This window comes from Odocoileus virginianus, chromosome 33 (genome assembly GCF_023699985.2).
Source record: "Odocoileus virginianus isolate 20LAN1187 ecotype Illinois chromosome 33, Ovbor_1.2, whole genome shotgun sequence".
Classification (NCBI taxonomy): Eukaryota; Metazoa; Chordata; class Mammalia; order Artiodactyla; family Cervidae; genus Odocoileus; species Odocoileus virginianus.
In genome coordinates this window covers 37,537,577-37,555,243 of record NC_069706.1, presented here as the reverse complement: position 1 = coordinate 37,555,243, position 17,667 = coordinate 37,537,577, and the positions used below count along the sequence as shown (strand labels likewise).

Below are 17,667 nucleotides of genomic sequence, written 5' to 3'. Positions count from 1 at the left end.
GGGAGAAATACATGAAAACATGGATGAGAATAAGCACTCGTCTGTAACTGTGTGTGACTGTGTGCTCAGATGCCCAGTCGTGTCCCACTCTTGGTGACCTCCTGGACTGTAGCCCGCCAGGCTCCTCTGTCCATGGGATTCTCCAGGCGAGAACACTGGAGCAGGTTGCCTTTTCCTTCTCCAGGGGATCTTCCCGACCCAGGGATCCATCGGTGTCTCTTATGTCCCCTGCATTGGCGGGCAGGTTCTTCACCACTGCGGCACCTGGGAAGCCCCCAACTGTGTGTACCTGACCTGCCAATCATGAAGAGGGGACGGAGCACAGAAACGCCTGCCTGGGGTGCGGGCCGCGGCCCGCTGGTGAACAAGCTCCCCAGAAGGCAAAGCTCTGATGTGCAGGCTGGGCCGATTTCCACAATTGTAGATATTCCACTCTGGCCAGATTCACGCTAGCCGTGGTTTAAGGACTTTCCAAAGTCCTGAAAACTTAACAGTCGGGCTCCATGGCACCACACATGTGTAAAGCTCACCAGTGCCCTCAGGGGCTTCTCACCTCCCTCCAGCAGCTGGCCGCATCGGGCAGGGTCAGCATCCACAGCCAGCAGCGTGCCCGCCAGCCTCTCCCTCTTGTGAGCCACCAGACCACCTCTTGTTCAGTGGCTCGGCCGTGTCCCACGGACTACAGCACGCCAGGCTTCCCTGTCCTTCACCATCTCCCTGAGCTTGCTCAAACTCACGTCCGTTGAGTCGGTGATGCCGTCCAACCATCTCAGCCTCTGACGCCCCTTCTCCTCCTGCCCTCAATCTACAGGCCACGTGGAGGACACGCAGACACGTGCTCCCCTCCCCCTCCACCGCTCACACCTCGCGCCTCACGGGCTGGCTTTTCCAAACCTCCCAAATAATCCCGCTCTCCTCCAGGGATGAGGACGGTGGCCAGTTGTAAGAACAATCCGCCCAGTGTCCACAGGAATGGTGGTGGCCAGGATGGGGCAGTCCACATTAGCAGGAAGCAAATTCCACCTACCGTGTGCATGGGGCCGAAAGCAAACACACTACATACGAGGCAAAACTTGATGGTGAAAGATCCTCGTCACAGATCAATCTATATTTGTCTCCTGAATTAAAAGAATAACTAAAGAAATTGTGGTATGTCCACTTAATGGAGGCTTTTAAAAGAATGTTTACAGAGAGCTTGAAATAAGGAGAAATGGAAGTCATTTTTTTAAGCAGGCTATAAAGGTGTCTATGGCAAGAAAAGAAAACATCAAAATTTAAAAGTACGCCTTGAAAAAAAAATAAATAAATAAATAAAAAGTACGCATCGAGGGACTTCCGTGGCAGTCCAGAGGTCAGGACTCTGCACTTTCACTGCAGGAGGGCCTGGGCTTAATTGCTGGTCAGGGAACTAAGACCCTGCAGCTCTCCCAGCCAAAATGAACAAAACATAGTACCTACTGAGTGAGGAGAACAGAAAGAAAAAAACTAGGAGTGGTTTTCTGAGGCATGTGTGTGTGTTTTAGTTGCTCAGTAGTGTCCGACTCCTTGTGACCCTACAGACTGCAGCCCACCAGGCGCCTCTGTCCATGGAATTCTCCAGGCAAGAATACTGGAGTGAGTTGCCATTCCCTTCTCCAGGGGGTCTTTGTGACCCAGGGATCAAACTGGGGTCTCCCGTATTATGGGCAGATTCTTTACTGTCTGAGACACCAGGGTTATCTGAGGTAGATGCTGGCAAATATTTTCTACCTTGCTAGCATTTTCTGAAATTTTTATAGTAAACATTTATCATTATAATGAAAACATCTTTAAGAAAACAACCCCCAGGGGAATTCCCTGGCGGTCCAGTGGTTAGGACTCCCAAGTTTCCACCACCGTGGGTCCAGGTTTGATCCCTGATTGTGGAACTAAGATTCCACAAGCTCTGGTGCAGTTAAAAAAGAAAAGAAAGCAAGCCACCCCCTCCTAGTCACTAGGATACATGCTGCCTCCAGCCACAGGCGTCTCAGGCCCCTCCAGACTGCCATCCGACGTGGGCAGACCTCGTTTCCCCGTGGGCTCCTGTCTCCCTCATCCTGCAGTACCAGGGCTCCAGGCCCACCTGGGGCAGAGGCAAAGCTTGTCACAAACCTGAGTCGAAAAAAACAGCCCGAGGTGTCTTCCGATGAGCAGAGACACAAGAGGAAAGGCAGGGCAGTGTCCCTGGAGACTCTGGTCAGGAGCTTGCCCCATCCGGCCCCAGACGTAGAGGGACCAAGACTCACGCGAAACTCCTCGCCCCGTCTTCAGCCTCAGGGAGGAGGAGGCGGAGCCCGCGGCCCCGCGCTCACCATCCCCCGTTCCGTCCGCACGTTTCTCCGAGCACCCGCTAGGCGCCAGGTGCTCTGCTGGGCATGCGGTCATTGTCAGTGCCCCACGATCCTGGGGCCTGCGCTCGACGCCAAGAGAGTCTCCAGACCCCCGCCCACTCCCCCCTCCGCGCTGACGCGCCCGCGTCTCCAGGTTCAGCTAGAAGCAGATAGCGTTGGTCTATGGTAACGCCGCTGACCGCGCGTTGCCAGATGTGAAACAAGATGGACAACGCTGGATCTACCCGCGGTTCTCCACAACGTTTAGTCTAGGCCCCTGGCCCCGCCAAGACCCTGCCAGAGGCTTCCCAAACTTAAAGTGTTTTCATAATGATTGTTTTTGTTGTTTAGACGCTCAGTTATGTCCAATTCTTTGCGACCCCGTGGACTGTAGCCCACCAGGCTCCTCTGTCCAAGGGATTCTCCAGGCAAGAATACTGGAGCCGGTTGCCATTTCCTCCTCCAGGGGATCTTCCTGACCCAGGGATCAAACCTGCATCTCCTGCATTGGCAGGTGAGTTCTTTACCACCGGGCCACCAGGAAAGCCCTTTCATAATGATACGACGACCGTATCTGCCTCTTTCCCTCACCTGTACCCACACCTGTAACCTGTGTGTACTCCTGAGCCGCTCTGCCCGTGGGGAAGTGGCTGCTGGGGCTTCCCCGGGCTCCTTCAGTACCCCACAAAGCCGTCCCCAGAGCCTGCATCTCAGCATCTGATCACACAGTATGCGGTGGTGCGTTTGACAGGTCTTTTTCTGACCAGGTCACCAGGCCCATCTCTCAGCCTCTGAGCTCCACCTGCCCGTCTCAGCACATGTGGGGGCTGTGAGCACCACCCTGCCCCGTTCCTGACAGAGGCCTGGGTCTGACTGCCGTGGCTCGAGCAAGGTTACAGGAGAACCTCCAGAGCGCTTCAGCTTTCGCAAATACAGAAAACAGAGCTGGGCAGAGTTGAAACCCGCCCCCCCAGAAGCCCCAGGACTGACCCCTCTGTGCGGGACATCCACCCACAGCCACGGTGGCCTTAGGGCTTCAGATCCAGGCCCACTGACGAGCCCCATCTCTGCGGCCCCCCTCCACTTTCCTAGGATTCTTCCCCAGCCCGACCCAGGGGCTGGTGGAACGGCGGCTGCTCAGCCCTGCTCCCGCTGTACACGCAATTGCAGCTGGCAACCGAGACAGAAAGGCAGCTCTGGTCTGTGACAGTGACTGAAACCCCTCCCCTGGGCTGGGGGACCAGCCCTGGCTGAGCTCTGCTCTGGGCCTTTCAGGGAAGCCCCGCCGGCTGGCAGCCAGGCCTCCTGCAGCAAACATGCCTGCTCGCGTCTGTCGTGACGATCGCCAGTGGACTAATTGAGCAGGTGGTCAACAGCAGGCCGGTCCAGTGGCGTGGGATGCCGTGGGGGCCCCCCCCACCCCCGCTCCTGCCTTCCTCCCCAACTTTTGCACCAGCTCCACCTCTCGCCCTGCCCTGGAAGTGCCTGCCTAACTCAGGAGCGGTGGCTGAAGTGCCAGAATGTCCAACAGGCCACTCTGCAGCCAACCCCTCCCTCCCCCGGCTCCTTGGGACACAATAGCTGCCTTGCTGGGTCATCCTGGCACAGGATGGCCTCAAAGGAGGACAGGACGAGGGAGCTGGCGGGCATCTCAATTTCCAGTGTCCTGACCACCCCGCCCCTCACCCCCGGGCACAGCCTAGGTTGCTACTGGGACGGAGTCTTACCTAACGAGAGACTAAGGAATGTTTTTTCCTTGCCTGCAATGTTTGTGATATATGTGAAGGAATGCCAGGGTCTTGGGTTAAATGGCATCCTGGGAAATTCATTTTCACTTGATCTTAGCCAAGAGGCCAAGAAGCGATGAGAAATTCATTTTCAGAATCATGCTGGGAAAGAGAGACAGTTCATGGGCAGCAGGTCCTGAATTGGAGTTGGGGGGTGGGGGCAGTGTGCTCAAGGCTGCACAGAACACCCTCCAGGGTCCTCCCAGCCTGTCTGTAGTCAGACATTCCACCATTAGTGATTCATTCCTTCGGGCGGCACAGGCTTTGCCACGCCTCTCATTAGCATCATCTGGGATTGCTTTCCAACTCAGGGAGCTAATGAGGAGAGCAGGCCGAAGTGTTTCACATTCAGCCTCCTGCTGACTCTTCCAGCAACCCGGCGAGGTGTTGCCTTACCACACTCATCTCACAGCAGGGGACACCGAGGCTCAGAGAGGCTAAGGAGCCGGCCCAAGCCTTCACAAAGGGGTGGGAGGATGCTGGACTTGGTCCCGAGTCTAGCAAGACACAGTCCCTCCCTCCAGGAGCGTATGTGGGGCAGCAGGCACAAGTACCAGGGGTGAAGGAACATGGGTGGGCAGGTGAGCACAGGGGGTGTTGGGAAGCAGAGTGGGGGAGCCCCTAAATCAGAGGAAGATCGGAAGTGCTTCCGTGCTAATGCCCGAGTGGGGCTTTGAAGGATGTATAGGAGTTGGGTGGATGAGGGGTGAACAGAGTCCCCATCAGAGGAACAGGCACCTCAAAAGGTGTGGGGATAAAGGAGCGGGCCGTCTAGGGAGAAATGTCACACCCAACACCCAGGAGAAGGAGCATGAGGAAACGCAGGCATCAGAGGCGCTCAGCGGGGGCCCGGGGACAGTACAGAAGTCCCGGGTCCGCGTCTTGAGCACTCAGCACTGGCCCTGCCGCTGGGCTTCGGCCCCCATCGGCCCCTCAGTGACGGGACTGTCGTCTCCGCCTGCCACGGTGCCATGCTTCGGGAGTTTCCCTAAACAGCATCCCAGGACCCACGTGGTCCCTCCCCCACCTCCGACCCCAGCAGAGGTCGGGTCACAGGGTCCCTGCCCTCCACCAGGGTGAGCCTGCCCTCCCCCTCAAAGTTTCCCCTCCCCCCACCTCCAGCCCTGACCCCCAACTGATAGGAAATCCTTGGTGGGCTCACAGGGCACGTTTGCATACACACACACACACACCCAGGCAAGAGGACAAAAATTCCCAAGCTCAGAAACCCTCCCGCCTGAGGATGTGTCAGAGGACTCAGTATTGTCTCGGATGTGGGTTTCTAGACGCCAGAGCCCTGAAACAACACCCTGGAATGTGCGAGAACTCGGCATAAGGCACCCTGTCTCTGCCCACTTGACCCTGGCTGGGAGTCTGAGAGTGACGTCTGTCTAACGAGACAGAGATCCTGACGCAGTCTGAGACGCCAGATCAGACCCTGCAGGCGGCCTGGCTCCCTCCCCAGCAGATGCCCATGTGCCAGTCCCGAGCGCCGGCCCGGCCCCGCGAGAGGGCGGAGGACACACCCCTGGAAGCCTGCTGGTCTTTGGACTGCCGTGGGCTTCGCAGGTTGGGGGTGTCCCGGACGCCCTGCCCAGATCCTCATCAGACGACCCGAGGCCTTCCCTCCAGGGGCGGCTGAGAATCTGAGCCACAAACCCTGAACCGGGAGCCACACACTAAGCTCCTGGACTCTGCTGCCCCCCACCCCAGTGAACGGCTCTCGTCATGTCTCTGGGCTTGTCGGCGAGAAGAAACGGCCAAGGCACAGGAGGCGCATCCCCCGCTGCCTGCCCGCTGTGCGGAGAGCCCGCTGCAGAACAGCAGGGTGGCGGGCTGCTCTGGGTGCCCCTCATCTCCCCCCCACGGCCCCCAGCTGCCCTCGCCAGGGGACCAAGCCCGCTCCCCAGCATGGAGACGCCCAAGTGGTCTGGCCACGACCCCACTGCGGAGCACGCGGGGGCGGGCAAGGCCAAGAGGTGCCCTCACGAGTGCCGAGTCGTTGGCAGTGGCTGCCCAGAGAAGTCGTGGAAAGAATTCTGAAACCGCACCACGCGGCAACTGATTGGGGATGCCTGCCACGGTCACGGATTCTCACCATCCCTGATCTACAAGCTGGGTGACTTTCCCCCCACCCGCAAGCAGGGGATAATTCCCCAGCCAGGACTTTGGTAGCACAGAAGGAGGCCCAGGCCACCCGGGGTATCAATAACACCAGACTCCCCGATAGATTTCTCAGGGCCTTGAGAAGCATGTATGGGGCCCGTCATTCCTCAACTGGCCAAGACTCCGTCTGCCTCCTTTTCTGACGATGTGAATGTTGGTTGTTTTAGGAAACATCATCTCTCTAGAATAGAAACGCACTACAGGGTTAATTTCTCCTCTGTGAAAATGACTAAATGCCTTCTCTCTCACCTAGAACCCAAGGGATGGTCTGGCTTATCAGCAGAAGTGATCTCGGACCCACTGAAAGCTCTACCCGTGGGAGGGCGGACGGGCCTGGACGCTGTGCTCTGGGCTCGGTTTGCAGGAACACTCCCCGTGATGCTCTGCTCCGAAGGCCTACATGTCCCCACGCATGCTGCACCGCCTCACTTGGACACCTTGGCCTGCAGGGTGCTGGGCAGATACAAGTACCTCCAGATGGCATAGTAGTGTGTGCCAGCACCGAATGCCACAAAGAGATGCCAGATGGCATGGGCAAAGGGGATCCTCCCGTCACTCTTGAAGAACACCATGCCCAAGCAGTAGAAGACCCCTCCGGTCACCAGCTCCCAGATGCCCTCGGTGTTGGGCTGTCGGCAAGGACAAGGGTGAGCACAGGTCAGATGAGTGGCTGGCAAGACCAAAACCACCCAGCCATCCCCCCACCACCCCAGACAAGAAGACACGTGGACGACGGGGCCGCCCAGAGTCCCAGGAGGGGCAACTCAACACACCGATGTCATTAATTCTTCCACCCCATCCCTGCCACACCAATTCATTCTCGTAACACATTTCTGTCAAAATTTCAAAGGGTATGTCATAGCTTTTTGTCTTTCCTAAAAAGCAATACGTCAAAGAAGGGAAAGCAGAGATACACACAGATACTTGTACAACCAAGTTCACTGCCACATCATTACAGCTGCCAAAAGCAGGGAGCAACCCAAGCATCCACCAGGAGGAGAATGGATACGCAGAATGGTATCCGTGTTAGTTAACACGATGGAGTATTACTCAGTCTTTAAAAAGGAGGAGACGCTGACACATGATACAACACGGGGGAAACCTCAAGGACATTGTGCAAAGCGAAATAAACCAGACGCAGAAGGACAGCGACCGTAGGCTTTGACAGTCTGAACAAGTCAAATGCATGGTTGGAAAGCACAATGGCTGTCTGGCTACCAGGGGCTGGGTTGGGGGGAACAGGTAAGGACTGAGGTTTAGTGGGGACAGGGTGAGGGAAGATGAGACAGTCCTGTGGAAGGACCGTGGTGATGGCTGCACAACGAGATGAATGAACTTCACGCCCTTGAACTGTACCCTTAAAGATGGCTAAAACCATAAACTGTATGTGTATGTTATCACAGTTCTTAAAAAGTCATATGTATCCATGGTACGGATGTGAGAGTGGACTATAAAGAAAGCTGAGTGCCAAAGAACTGTGGTATTGGAGGAGATTCTTGAGAGTCTCTTGGACTGCAAGGAGATCCAACTAGTCCATCCTAAAGGAAATCAGTGCTGAATATTCACTGGAAGGACTGATGCTGAAACTCCAATACTTTGCCCACCTGACGCGACGAGCTGACTCATTTGAAAAGACCCTGATGCTGGGAAAGATTGAGGGCAGGAGGAGAAGGGGATGACAGAGGATGAGATGGTTGGATGGCATCACCGACTCAATGGACATGAGTTTGAGTAAGCTCCGGGAGTTGGTGATGGACTGGGAAGCCTGGCGTGCTGTGGTCCATGGGGTCACAAAGATTCAGACACGGCTGAGCAACTGAACTGAACTGATCCATGGCGAAACATTTTAGAGAAAAACAAAAAGCAGTAAGAAAAGAGCAGCATTCGCGCCCTCCGAGATGAGCACGAGTGACACCTGGGTGGTTGTTACGAGGCCTCAAGGAGAACAGGAGGGACAGGGCCCTGTCTCCTGGGCCCCCTTCCCACAGGTCTCACTGCTTACCACCAATAGGTGTCTGATGGTATCCTTCCAGACTCGTCTATGTGCACACAATACATGGTACGCACTTCATAAGCATGTATGTGCCCAGAGGGACGGATCACTTAAGATAAGGGGGCTCGGGCCACGCCTGTCAATCTGATACATCACTTCCACGATGCAGTCTCGTGGGGATTCATCTACCTCGCCATGTGGGGACCCACCTTGGTCTACGGAACAGCTGGGGAGCTTTTCATTGAAGGTATGTACAAGCACGCACCCAGCCCTCCATGGGGTGATGCCTGACTATTAAAGACATTTCACAGTAACACTTCTCAGCACGGACTGCTTGCCATGCCCCATCCTCAGGGCCTGACGTGAGTTACCCGATGCCATCTTCACAACAATCTCCCGAGGCAGGTACAGCTCTGTGTGACGGGCCCTCAACATCACGCCAAGTGAGACAAGCATGTGGTAGAGCAGTTTGTACAGCGTGATCCCATTTTTTTGTAAAAGAAAAGCAAACAAGTCATCATGTCTACATATCCACATAGACGTGCCTGTTAACCATCCGTAATGGTTTGTTGTATATCTTCTGTTTTTCATGAAGAGGCATTAGATAACTCACGTTATGGACTCAATGGACATACATTACCAACTCAATGGACATGAATTTGAGCAAACTCTGGGAGACAGTGAAGAACTGGGCAGTCTGGCATGCTGCAATCCATGGGGTCGCAAAAGAGTCAGACATGACTTAGCGACTGAACAACAAACAACTCATGTTTTCACAGGGAAAATGTTGAGTAGGAACGCTAAGGGGGCTGTCACAAGCTGGAGACTCAGCTCTGCGTCCCTGGCCACCTATGTTATTATCATTATAGATTTGATTTAGCCAGCAGGAACTTACTGTGTCGCAGGCACCCTTCCAGTCCCTTTCCCTGAGTTTCCTTAGCTGATCCCTAAATAAGCAGGAAAACTGGAGCACAGAGGGACTAATGAACCCACTGAGGTGAAGCAGAGAGAGGAGGAGCCCCAAAACTGAGGAGCCACAGAACCGAGGAGCCGAGCCCAGGGCGACCTGCACGTCCCCTGCCTTGGCGGGCGAGTCACGCGGCCCCCCGGCCTCCGATTGCTATCTGCCGGGGCAGCAGGCTCAACCTCACCATCTCCAGTACCACTTTGGGCCCCCTCCAGCCAGATGCAAGGCCCACAGCGGGTGGGGGTGACTTACCATGGAAAGGACGACCAGGGCGGGGAAGAAGCCCATGACGACATAGCAGAGCAGCTCCACGAGCTTGTACCTGCCAGGAAGACAAGGCCTCCCGGTGAGCAGCACCTCCCCCATTGGGGTTGGGAGGGGACACCCCCTGCCGCAAGAGTAATGGAAGGGGACTCTGCCCTCTGGCCAGCACCCTTGAGCTCAGATTTCATCCAGCTGCACCCAGCAAGTGCTGGCAGAGCCGGGTGGCCGTGGGCGGGTCCCTGTCCCTCTCTGAGGCTTGGTTTCCACACCTGTGAACTGACATTCCAGAGTGGCAAATGCTGGGTGGGCATAGCATGCCTGGGGGCGCCGCCCTTGCTCAACCCAGGGCAGGCATTACTATTCGATCCCAGCACCTTTCACCACAAAGCTCGAGCAATCGCTCTCCATCCATCCAAGCAGCGGCACCAACCAACACCCGTCTGCCGTCCAGGGGTCTGCGGCTGCCTTTCACTTCTCCAGCTGCTTCCTTCCCCCACGTCCTCATTTCCATCCTGTCTCTCAGCAGGATGGAAGGGGGTGGGCGGCCCTGGGGCCCTTTCCTTCTCACCTGCTAACGCAGCTTCAGGAAGACCCCATTCAGCGGGTGGAAGCACCAACAGTGACTTTTTAATTTTAACCTCCTCACACTGACCCTATGGACTGTGGACCTGGGGACCGCCGATGGGCCTGGACACAGCGGTACCAGGCGTGGCTGTGTGCCCACAAGCTTCTGGGCACATCCTGAGGTCTCGTCCCGCCAGGGGCAGGGAGGAGGCCCCGATGGACGCACCCGGCCCCCCGAGAGCCCGCCCCCTCTCCCCCAGCCCCGGCTTACCGCTCATGGAAGAAGAAGACATAGACGGTGCCGACTGAGGCCATGATCCACACCAGCCATCGCATGTGGGAGGCCCAGGGGCCCAGCTCACGGAGGTTCAGCCTGGGAGGCGGGACGGGAGGGCACAGGGGCCTGAGCGGGTGGGGGGCGGGCCTGGGACCGCGCCTTCCACAGCCAGCCCCTCCCAGGGACACGGACCCCACAGAACCCCTGTCCCCTGTGGCTGCACGTGTGGGATGTGGCCCCTCACGGAGGACACGTGGGGAGACAGAGAAAACGAAACTGTATGCAATTATTCGAGCCAAGTCAGCAACACTGAGGATGTCCCAGCATGAAGGAAAAGGGCATCTCAAACCAGAGGGCGTTTCCTGGCGCCCGGAATTAGTTGCCCCGCGGCTTGCGGTATTTTCCCAGGGCAGGGATGGATCCCGTGTCCCCTGCACTGGCAGGCGGACTCCCACCCACTGGACCCCCAGGCAAGTCCTGCCCGCTGGGTGACAGCTGAGCTGGGCCTCATGGATTTCTCCCTCTGCAGCCAGCAGTTTGGCATTAAATGGGACTTTGCAGGAGGAACTCCTTCCCTCCTTCCCCATTCCTGAGACTCTCTCCCCAGTCTCCCAGAAAAGTGGGTTTTTCTCTCCGCTGCTCGAGCCGAGTGGTGTCTCCTGGGCCAGGTGCCTGCAGGGCCCAGCCTTTGGCTCCAGCTGTTGGCTTAGGTCAGCGGCCCCCAACCTTTGAGGGACCAGGGACGGGTTTCGTGGAAGACAATTTTTCCATGGACTGGGGAGGTGATGGTTTCGTGATGATTCGAGCACATTACATTTATTATACACTTTTTTATTTTTACTTATTTTTTTATTATTATTAATACATCAGTTCCACCTCAGGTAATCAGGTATTAGAGCTTGGAGGACGGGGACCCCGGCTTAGGAAACGGTTGCAGAGCCAGGGGCCCTGGACAATGCAGGCCTGTGCCCCAGGCCAGGGGGCTTGTCCTAAACCCTCTCTCCAGCCCCGAGTGCATGCATTCCTGCCTCCGGCCTGTGCCGCCGTCTGTACAACCTGACTGCACAGAAGCGCGCTAGATTCCTGCAGAAGGGGCTCTGGTTCCAGAAGGCGGTGACTTGTCTTCTGTCCTCCTCAGTATTTATGACTCGATTATTAGTAGTTTTCTGAAGCACTGCGGAAAGGAAGCTTCTGTGTCACCCTTGACCCAGCCAGTTTTCTTGATCATTCATGACACGGTCCTCCCTGCCTGGTTAATCGCGTGAATGGCATCTGTGTGCAGGTCACCATTGTCCCTCTTCACAACAGCTGGGGGACGGGGTAGTATCGCTGCCTCCATTGTAAAGGACAGGAGACTGAGGCTTGGACAGACTCGGCAGTTATCCTAGGACATGTGGCTCCGGAAAGGCTGATCAGGACCAGGGCCTCGTGCGGTCTGATGCCACAACTGTTCTCTTTCAGCAATGCCGGAGCCTTTCGACCACCTTTTAGACCCCTTCTTTAAGTAGAGTTGATATGCTAGAATCTTGTATGTAAGTCTAATCTATCAAAAATGAAAATAAAGGGGCTTCCCTGGTGGCTCAGCAGTAAAGATGCTGCCTGCCAATGCAGAAGACGCGGGTTCGATCCCTGGTCTGGGAAGATCGCACCTGTCTCGGAGCACCTAAGCCCCTGCACCACAGCTCCTGAGCCTGCGCTCTAGAGCCGGGAGCCGCCCCCACTGAAGTCTGAGCAGCCTAGAGCCTGCGCTCCGCAACAAAAGCAGCCACTGCAAGGAGACGCAGCCCCTGCTCGCCGCAACTGGAGGAAAGCCTACTCAGCAACCAAGACCCAGCGCAGCCAAAAATAAATAAATAAAGTTTTAAAGAACAAACATAAAAACCAAAACACGGAGTTTTTTTCAGATTGAGGCAGGGATGGGGGGACCCAGAGTCATTCACGCCTCCACCCCCTCAACCAGAGCACCACGAAGAAAAATACCCACAAATCACTCCACAAACCCTTGTCTCCCTTCTCTGTTCCCCCATGCAGCCAGGTGTCCAGGTAGGACACTGTCATCGCCCCTGATCCTCTCTCAACCCCACATCTGGTCAACCACCAGGTTCTGCCGACCCTTCCCCCCGACGCAGCTCGCAAACCAGGAGACATCTCCCCTTCTCGGCCCCTGTGTCCCTCCCCCGCAGCTTGGACCACAGTAATGGTTCTGTCTCCGCGTCGGTGTCGGGACAAAGTCCACATCCTCCGGGAGACGCTAAGTCCCACAAGGACAGAGGGCCTGTGTCTCTGTTCGCAGCCACGTCCTCAGACACCAGCACTCGATGGGCACAGAGTCAGTGCCCAGACCGTCAGCATCAGGGATAAAGAACAGAAACCCAGGCACTGAATCAGCCAAGGCGGGGGGACAGTCAGAGGGTGGTTTCAGAAATCTCACTCAAGGATAGTTACTGCGGCTGAGCACAAAACCTAGCTTTACTCTAACTGGCAACATCCAAAAAAGAAACCAGAGATCGCCCGACTCCTGAGAACTGCAGGTGGTGCCTGGGGTGGCCCGGGGCCATCAGGAGGCACCCTCCCATCGTTCCTGGCTTCCCTCTGCTGCTCTCTGCATCTCCAGGAGCCCCCACCTACCCGCTAGAACAGCAGCCCCTCCCCCGGGACTGACCGTTCTCTCCGGGGCCCGCGTACACCAGCCCACCGGGCATCTGACAACCAGAGCATCCTGGTTTATACGTGCCCTCCTCCCACAAAGCTCAGGGGCACGGGCTGCCTCTGATCACGTCTCCAGGCTGACAGCAGCAAGGGCCGATTTCCTGGGGGAAGCCAGAAACCTGGGTATTCCTCCCCACCTTCAGTCACTCACAGTTCCCCCTCAGTTTCCTGTAAATACATTTTCCATCCATCCACCCATCCTCTCAACTCCAAGGCCACTGCCAGGGCCCCGGCCACAACCATCTCTCTCCCAGCTCCTTGCATCAGCCTCCTTGCACCTCCTTGCTCCCAAGGCATCATCCTTCGGTCCAAAAGATAAAACCAAGGACTTCCCTAATGGTCCAGTGGTTAAGACTTCGCCTTCCGATGCAGGGAGGGGGGAGCAGATTTAATCCCTGATTGGGAGCTGAGAAACCAAATGACTCACAGCCAAAAAACCGAAACGTGAAACAGAAGCAATGCTGTAACAAATTCAATAAAGACTTTAAAAATGGTCCACAGAACAAATAAAATAAAATAAAACCAAGTGAATATCCTGCTTCAAGCCCCACCCACTCCTCAGTTCACTGCCACACCCACACGAGAACAGAGGACCCACCGTGCAGCCATAATCACCCCAAGCTTGGAAACCCCGCAAACTGCCTGTCACAGGAGACGGACGCCTCTGGTTCATTCATCCAGAACACTGCCCAGCAAGGAGTCTGGACCATGACTCCGTGACCCTCACCACACAGGGCCACCTGAAAGCGAGACCCGAAAGAATGATTCCGTTCATGTGAAAGATGGCATCGGGCAAAGCTGCTCCAAGACGGCCGACCACGGGACGTGGACACCACCCCCGGGAGCCGTGGGCTGGGGAGGGGCTAGACACATGGCTTCTCCATCCGGGGGGCCGGCCGTGGGATGTGGGAATTCCCTGTGTGGACCCCCCCCAAGGCACATCTCAACAAAACGTGTTCCGAAGGCAAGTCGCCTTCATGTGCACCAGCTAAACCCACTTACTAGTTGACATGATGAAAAAGAACACTCCATTTACGATAGCCAAACATTGGAATTCCCTGGGCAAAACTGGGACAAGCCTTTCTGTGGCTCCCACGTCTTGGAGGCCAGCACGCACAGGCCCCAGGGTGGGCCGGCTTCCGCAGCTATGGCTCCCGGGCCCTAGAGAGCAGGGTCAGTAGCTGTGGTGCCTGAGCGCAGCCACACTGCAAAATATGAGAGCTTCCGGGCCCAGGGATTGAACCCATGTCCCCCCTGCCCTGGCAGGCGGTTTCTCAACCACCAGACCCCCAGGGAGGTCCTGCCGGGGGAGTTTAAACCAGTACAATCTGTGCAAGGCGCCTTGGCAACAGTTAGCCAAGGGCCTAAGGCCCACTCTTGCCATTGGGCCTCCAAGCTCGGCATTCACCCCACAAAGATCAGGCTCGGCTTAAGAACCTGGGGCTTCTGTAGCTCTAAACAGGCTGGCTCAGCAGTTTCACCTGTTTCCAGGCAACCGAACCAGGCACATGTGCTGTATGACCCATCAGCAAGGACATTCACGGCAGCCCTGTGTGTTATGGTGAAGGAAGGGGCGTCCTGACATCATAAACACTCATAAGCAGGGGTGGCCAGGGGATATTATGCTGCTATAACAAAGGAATGGGGAAATCTTCATGGTACTAATATGAAAAGAGGTCCCCCAGAACATGACTAAGAGAGTGAAAGCTGGCTTCAGCGTTTGTACAGTATCCTTCCTTTTCTACTCAAGTAGGAATCTGCCTGCAACGTAGGAGACCTGGGCTCGATCCCTGGGTGGGGAAGATCCCCTGGAGGAGGGCATGGCTACCCACCCCAGTATCTTGCCTGGAGAATCTCTGTGGACAGAGGAGCCTGGAGGGCTGCAGTCCAATGGGTCACAAAGAGTCAGACACCACTGAGCATGAACGTAGGAAAGAATAGGGACTTCCCTGGTGGTCCACTGGTTAAGACGTCACCCTCCAAGGCAGGGGGTCTCGGTTGGATCCCTGGTCAGGGAGCTGGGAATCCACATGCCTCGTGGCCAAAAAATCAAAAGGTAAAACACAAGCAACATTGTAACAAGATCAATAAAGACTTTAAAAAAATAAAGTAGGAAAGTGTAAGTGTGAATATATATGTGTGTGTGTATTTGCATATATGCATATGCATGTATGCAAATGCATGTCTATACATACACATTTGCTCTTTTCTACACAAAATCACCCTGGAAGGATACACAGGAAACTGGCGCTAAGTCATGGCTTCTAGGAAGGAGAAGGCTTGGAGGACGCCCTTTTACCTACATTCTTGTGCTGAGGTCACAGGTCACCCAGCCAAACTGTGCAGGGAAATTGGAAGAAGGGAAGGAGAGGAAGCCAGCCCCAGCCCCCACCCTGCCCGGGGACCCGCAGAGACACTCACCAGGGCGCGTAGGAGGCCGCAATGAAGAAATAGATGACCATGCGGTCCGACATGTGCAGACAATGCTCTACCGTCCTGCGGCAGAGAAGGCGGGTTACGGGGGCCCAACCTGGACAAACGGGCTCTGTGGGGGGGGGGGGGGGGGCCTGGGCGCAGGGCTGGTGAGCCTCCATCCAGCCACGACCCCTCGGGCCTCAGCGTCCCCATCTGTGAGCAACCAAGGCAGTGCTTTTCCAGCCAGGCTCCCTGTCATCCCAGGGGCTGAATGGAGACACCTCGGGGGTCCCGTCAAGGACCCTCCTCCCCTGACATCCTCCTCTTCTACTTTAATCAGAGCAACTCTGCATCCTGTTTTACATTCTGGGCTTTTCGAAAGATTTCAAATGATAAAAAATTCAGTAGCTTAAAAAAACAGACTCACAACAGAAAGAAACACAGTCTGCAAAAGACAGACTCACAGACACAGAGAACAGAGGAGGTCACCAGTGGGAAGGGGAGAGGGGAGGGGCGGAAGGCGATGAAAAGATACAAACTGTTACACATAAAACAAGCCAGGAGGGGAGTTCCCCGGCGGTCCAGTGGGTAGGACTGGGTGCTTTCACTGCGGTGGCCGGGGTTCAATCCCTGGTTAGGGAACTAAGATCCTGCATGCCTTGAGATGCAGCTAAATAAATAAATATTGAGTAATAAAACACAATAAAATAAGCTACAAGGACGTATCATACACCTCGGGGAATAGAGCCAGTGTTTCACAGTAACTATAAATGGAGTATAATCTTTAAAAAATTGTGAATCACTAATTGTACACCTGTAACTTATGCTGTACATCAATTATACTTCAATTAAACAATGAAAAAAATTCAACTATACTCAACATTTTTAATAACCTATATGGGAAAAGAATCTGAAAAAGTACATATATGTGTGTGTGTATAACTGAATCACTTTGCTATACACCTGAAACTAACAGAAGATTGTAAACCAACTACGCTTCAGTTAAAAAAAATAAAAACGAACTAAAAAATACTCAATAGAAGCATGGCAAGCAGAAGAAAACATGGAAAATTAAACATTTAGTCTCTTTTCACTAAACCAGCAAACCTAGGTGCCCCTGAAGACCGTCTGGGTTCTGGTATTCCGGTTCAGGTCCAAGTTCTGGAGCCAGAAGGCCTGGGTTCGGATCCCAGCCCTGCCACGGAGGAATGATGACCCTGAGCAAGTACTTGCTCTCCCGGGTCTCAGCTCCCTCATCTGTGAAACAGCGAGGAATACTGGCATCCTGCCACGGGGTGAGGGTGAAGAGGGCCAGGACTCAGCACCACGCAAAACAGGAAGTGCTCACACACGTCACCTGTTTCCATTATGACCTCACCTTCAAGGGCAGGCGACATTCCTTAACACGTCTGGCCAGTGTGGTGCAGCCTCCAAAATGGTACCCAAGGAGCCCCACCTCCTGGTCCTCACACCCTCATCAGCCCTTCCCACAACGAGTACAGCAAACATGTGGAACCGATGTGAGGTGGCACAAGTGCCGATGTGTGGCTTCTGAGGCTCGATCATAAAGACATGACAACCTCCGCCTTGTTCTCTTGGATCGCTAACTACGGAGGGGAACGAGCCACAGGGCCGTGGAGAGGTCCACGTGGGAATGACCAAGCACCCCCCAAGGATCCAGCACCGATGCGCCAGCCCTGCAAGGCAGCAGCTTCAGAAGTGGCTTCTCCAGCCCCTGGAAGCCCCGGCAGCATCTTGGCCACTTCAGCAACCTTGGACCAGAACCACACAGCGAAGTTCCCCAGTTCCTGCCTCTCTGAAACTTAGAGAGAGAGAACTGGAGTTGATCATTATTTGAAGTCTCCATGATTCAGGATAATTACTCAGCAGTAGATAACGAATACAAACTGTGATTCAGTCTGGTCACTGCAGCCCTCTAAACGGCCAGTGTTTTGTATCTGATGCTGGGCCAACTGATAGTCTCCCTAGAAACACAGGGAGTAACAACAGCTGACGTGTACAGAGCACGTTCTGTAATCAGAGCACCGTGCAAAGCTCTTCAGCATGACCTCTTTAATCCCACCTGGGCAGGTAGGGGCCGTTTTTTTCATCCACGACATCACAGATGAGGACACCAGGGGGCGGCACAGTCACACCACTGATGCGTGGGCCCCACA

The 17,667-nt window shown here is 55.2% G+C and overlaps 2 protein-coding genes across 6 annotated transcripts in view; both read right to left on the bottom strand.

The window, feature by feature from the left end:
- Nucleotides 1–10,461, bottom strand: part of RADIL (Rap associating with DIL domain) — a 79,285-nt gene extending 68,824 nt beyond the window's left edge. For all 5 annotated transcript variants that reach the window (XM_070460482.1, XM_070460484.1, XM_070460487.1 and 2 more), the window contains exons 1-2: nucleotides 10,361–10,461; nucleotides 9,514–9,583 (exon numbers count right to left, since the gene is read on the bottom strand). In XM_070460482.1, coding sequence (XP_070316583.1) covers nucleotides 9,514–9,583; nucleotides 10,361–10,382 — 92 coding nt within the window. In that variant the 5' untranslated portion in view covers nucleotides 10,383–10,461. The remainder of the gene's footprint in view (nucleotides 1–9,513; nucleotides 9,584–10,360) is intronic.
- Nucleotides 10,462–10,483: 22 nt separating this feature from the next.
- Nucleotides 10,484–17,667, bottom strand: part of MMD2 (monocyte to macrophage differentiation associated 2) — a 38,743-nt gene continuing 31,559 nt past the window's right edge. Inside the window, exons 4-5 of the mRNA XM_070460494.1 lie at nucleotides 15,497–15,571; nucleotides 10,484–15,109 (exon numbers count right to left, since the gene is read on the bottom strand). Of these exons, the coding sequence (XP_070316595.1) occupies nucleotides 15,040–15,109; nucleotides 15,497–15,571 (145 nt within the window). The 3' untranslated portion in view covers nucleotides 10,484–15,039. The remainder of the gene's footprint in view (nucleotides 15,110–15,496; nucleotides 15,572–17,667) is intronic.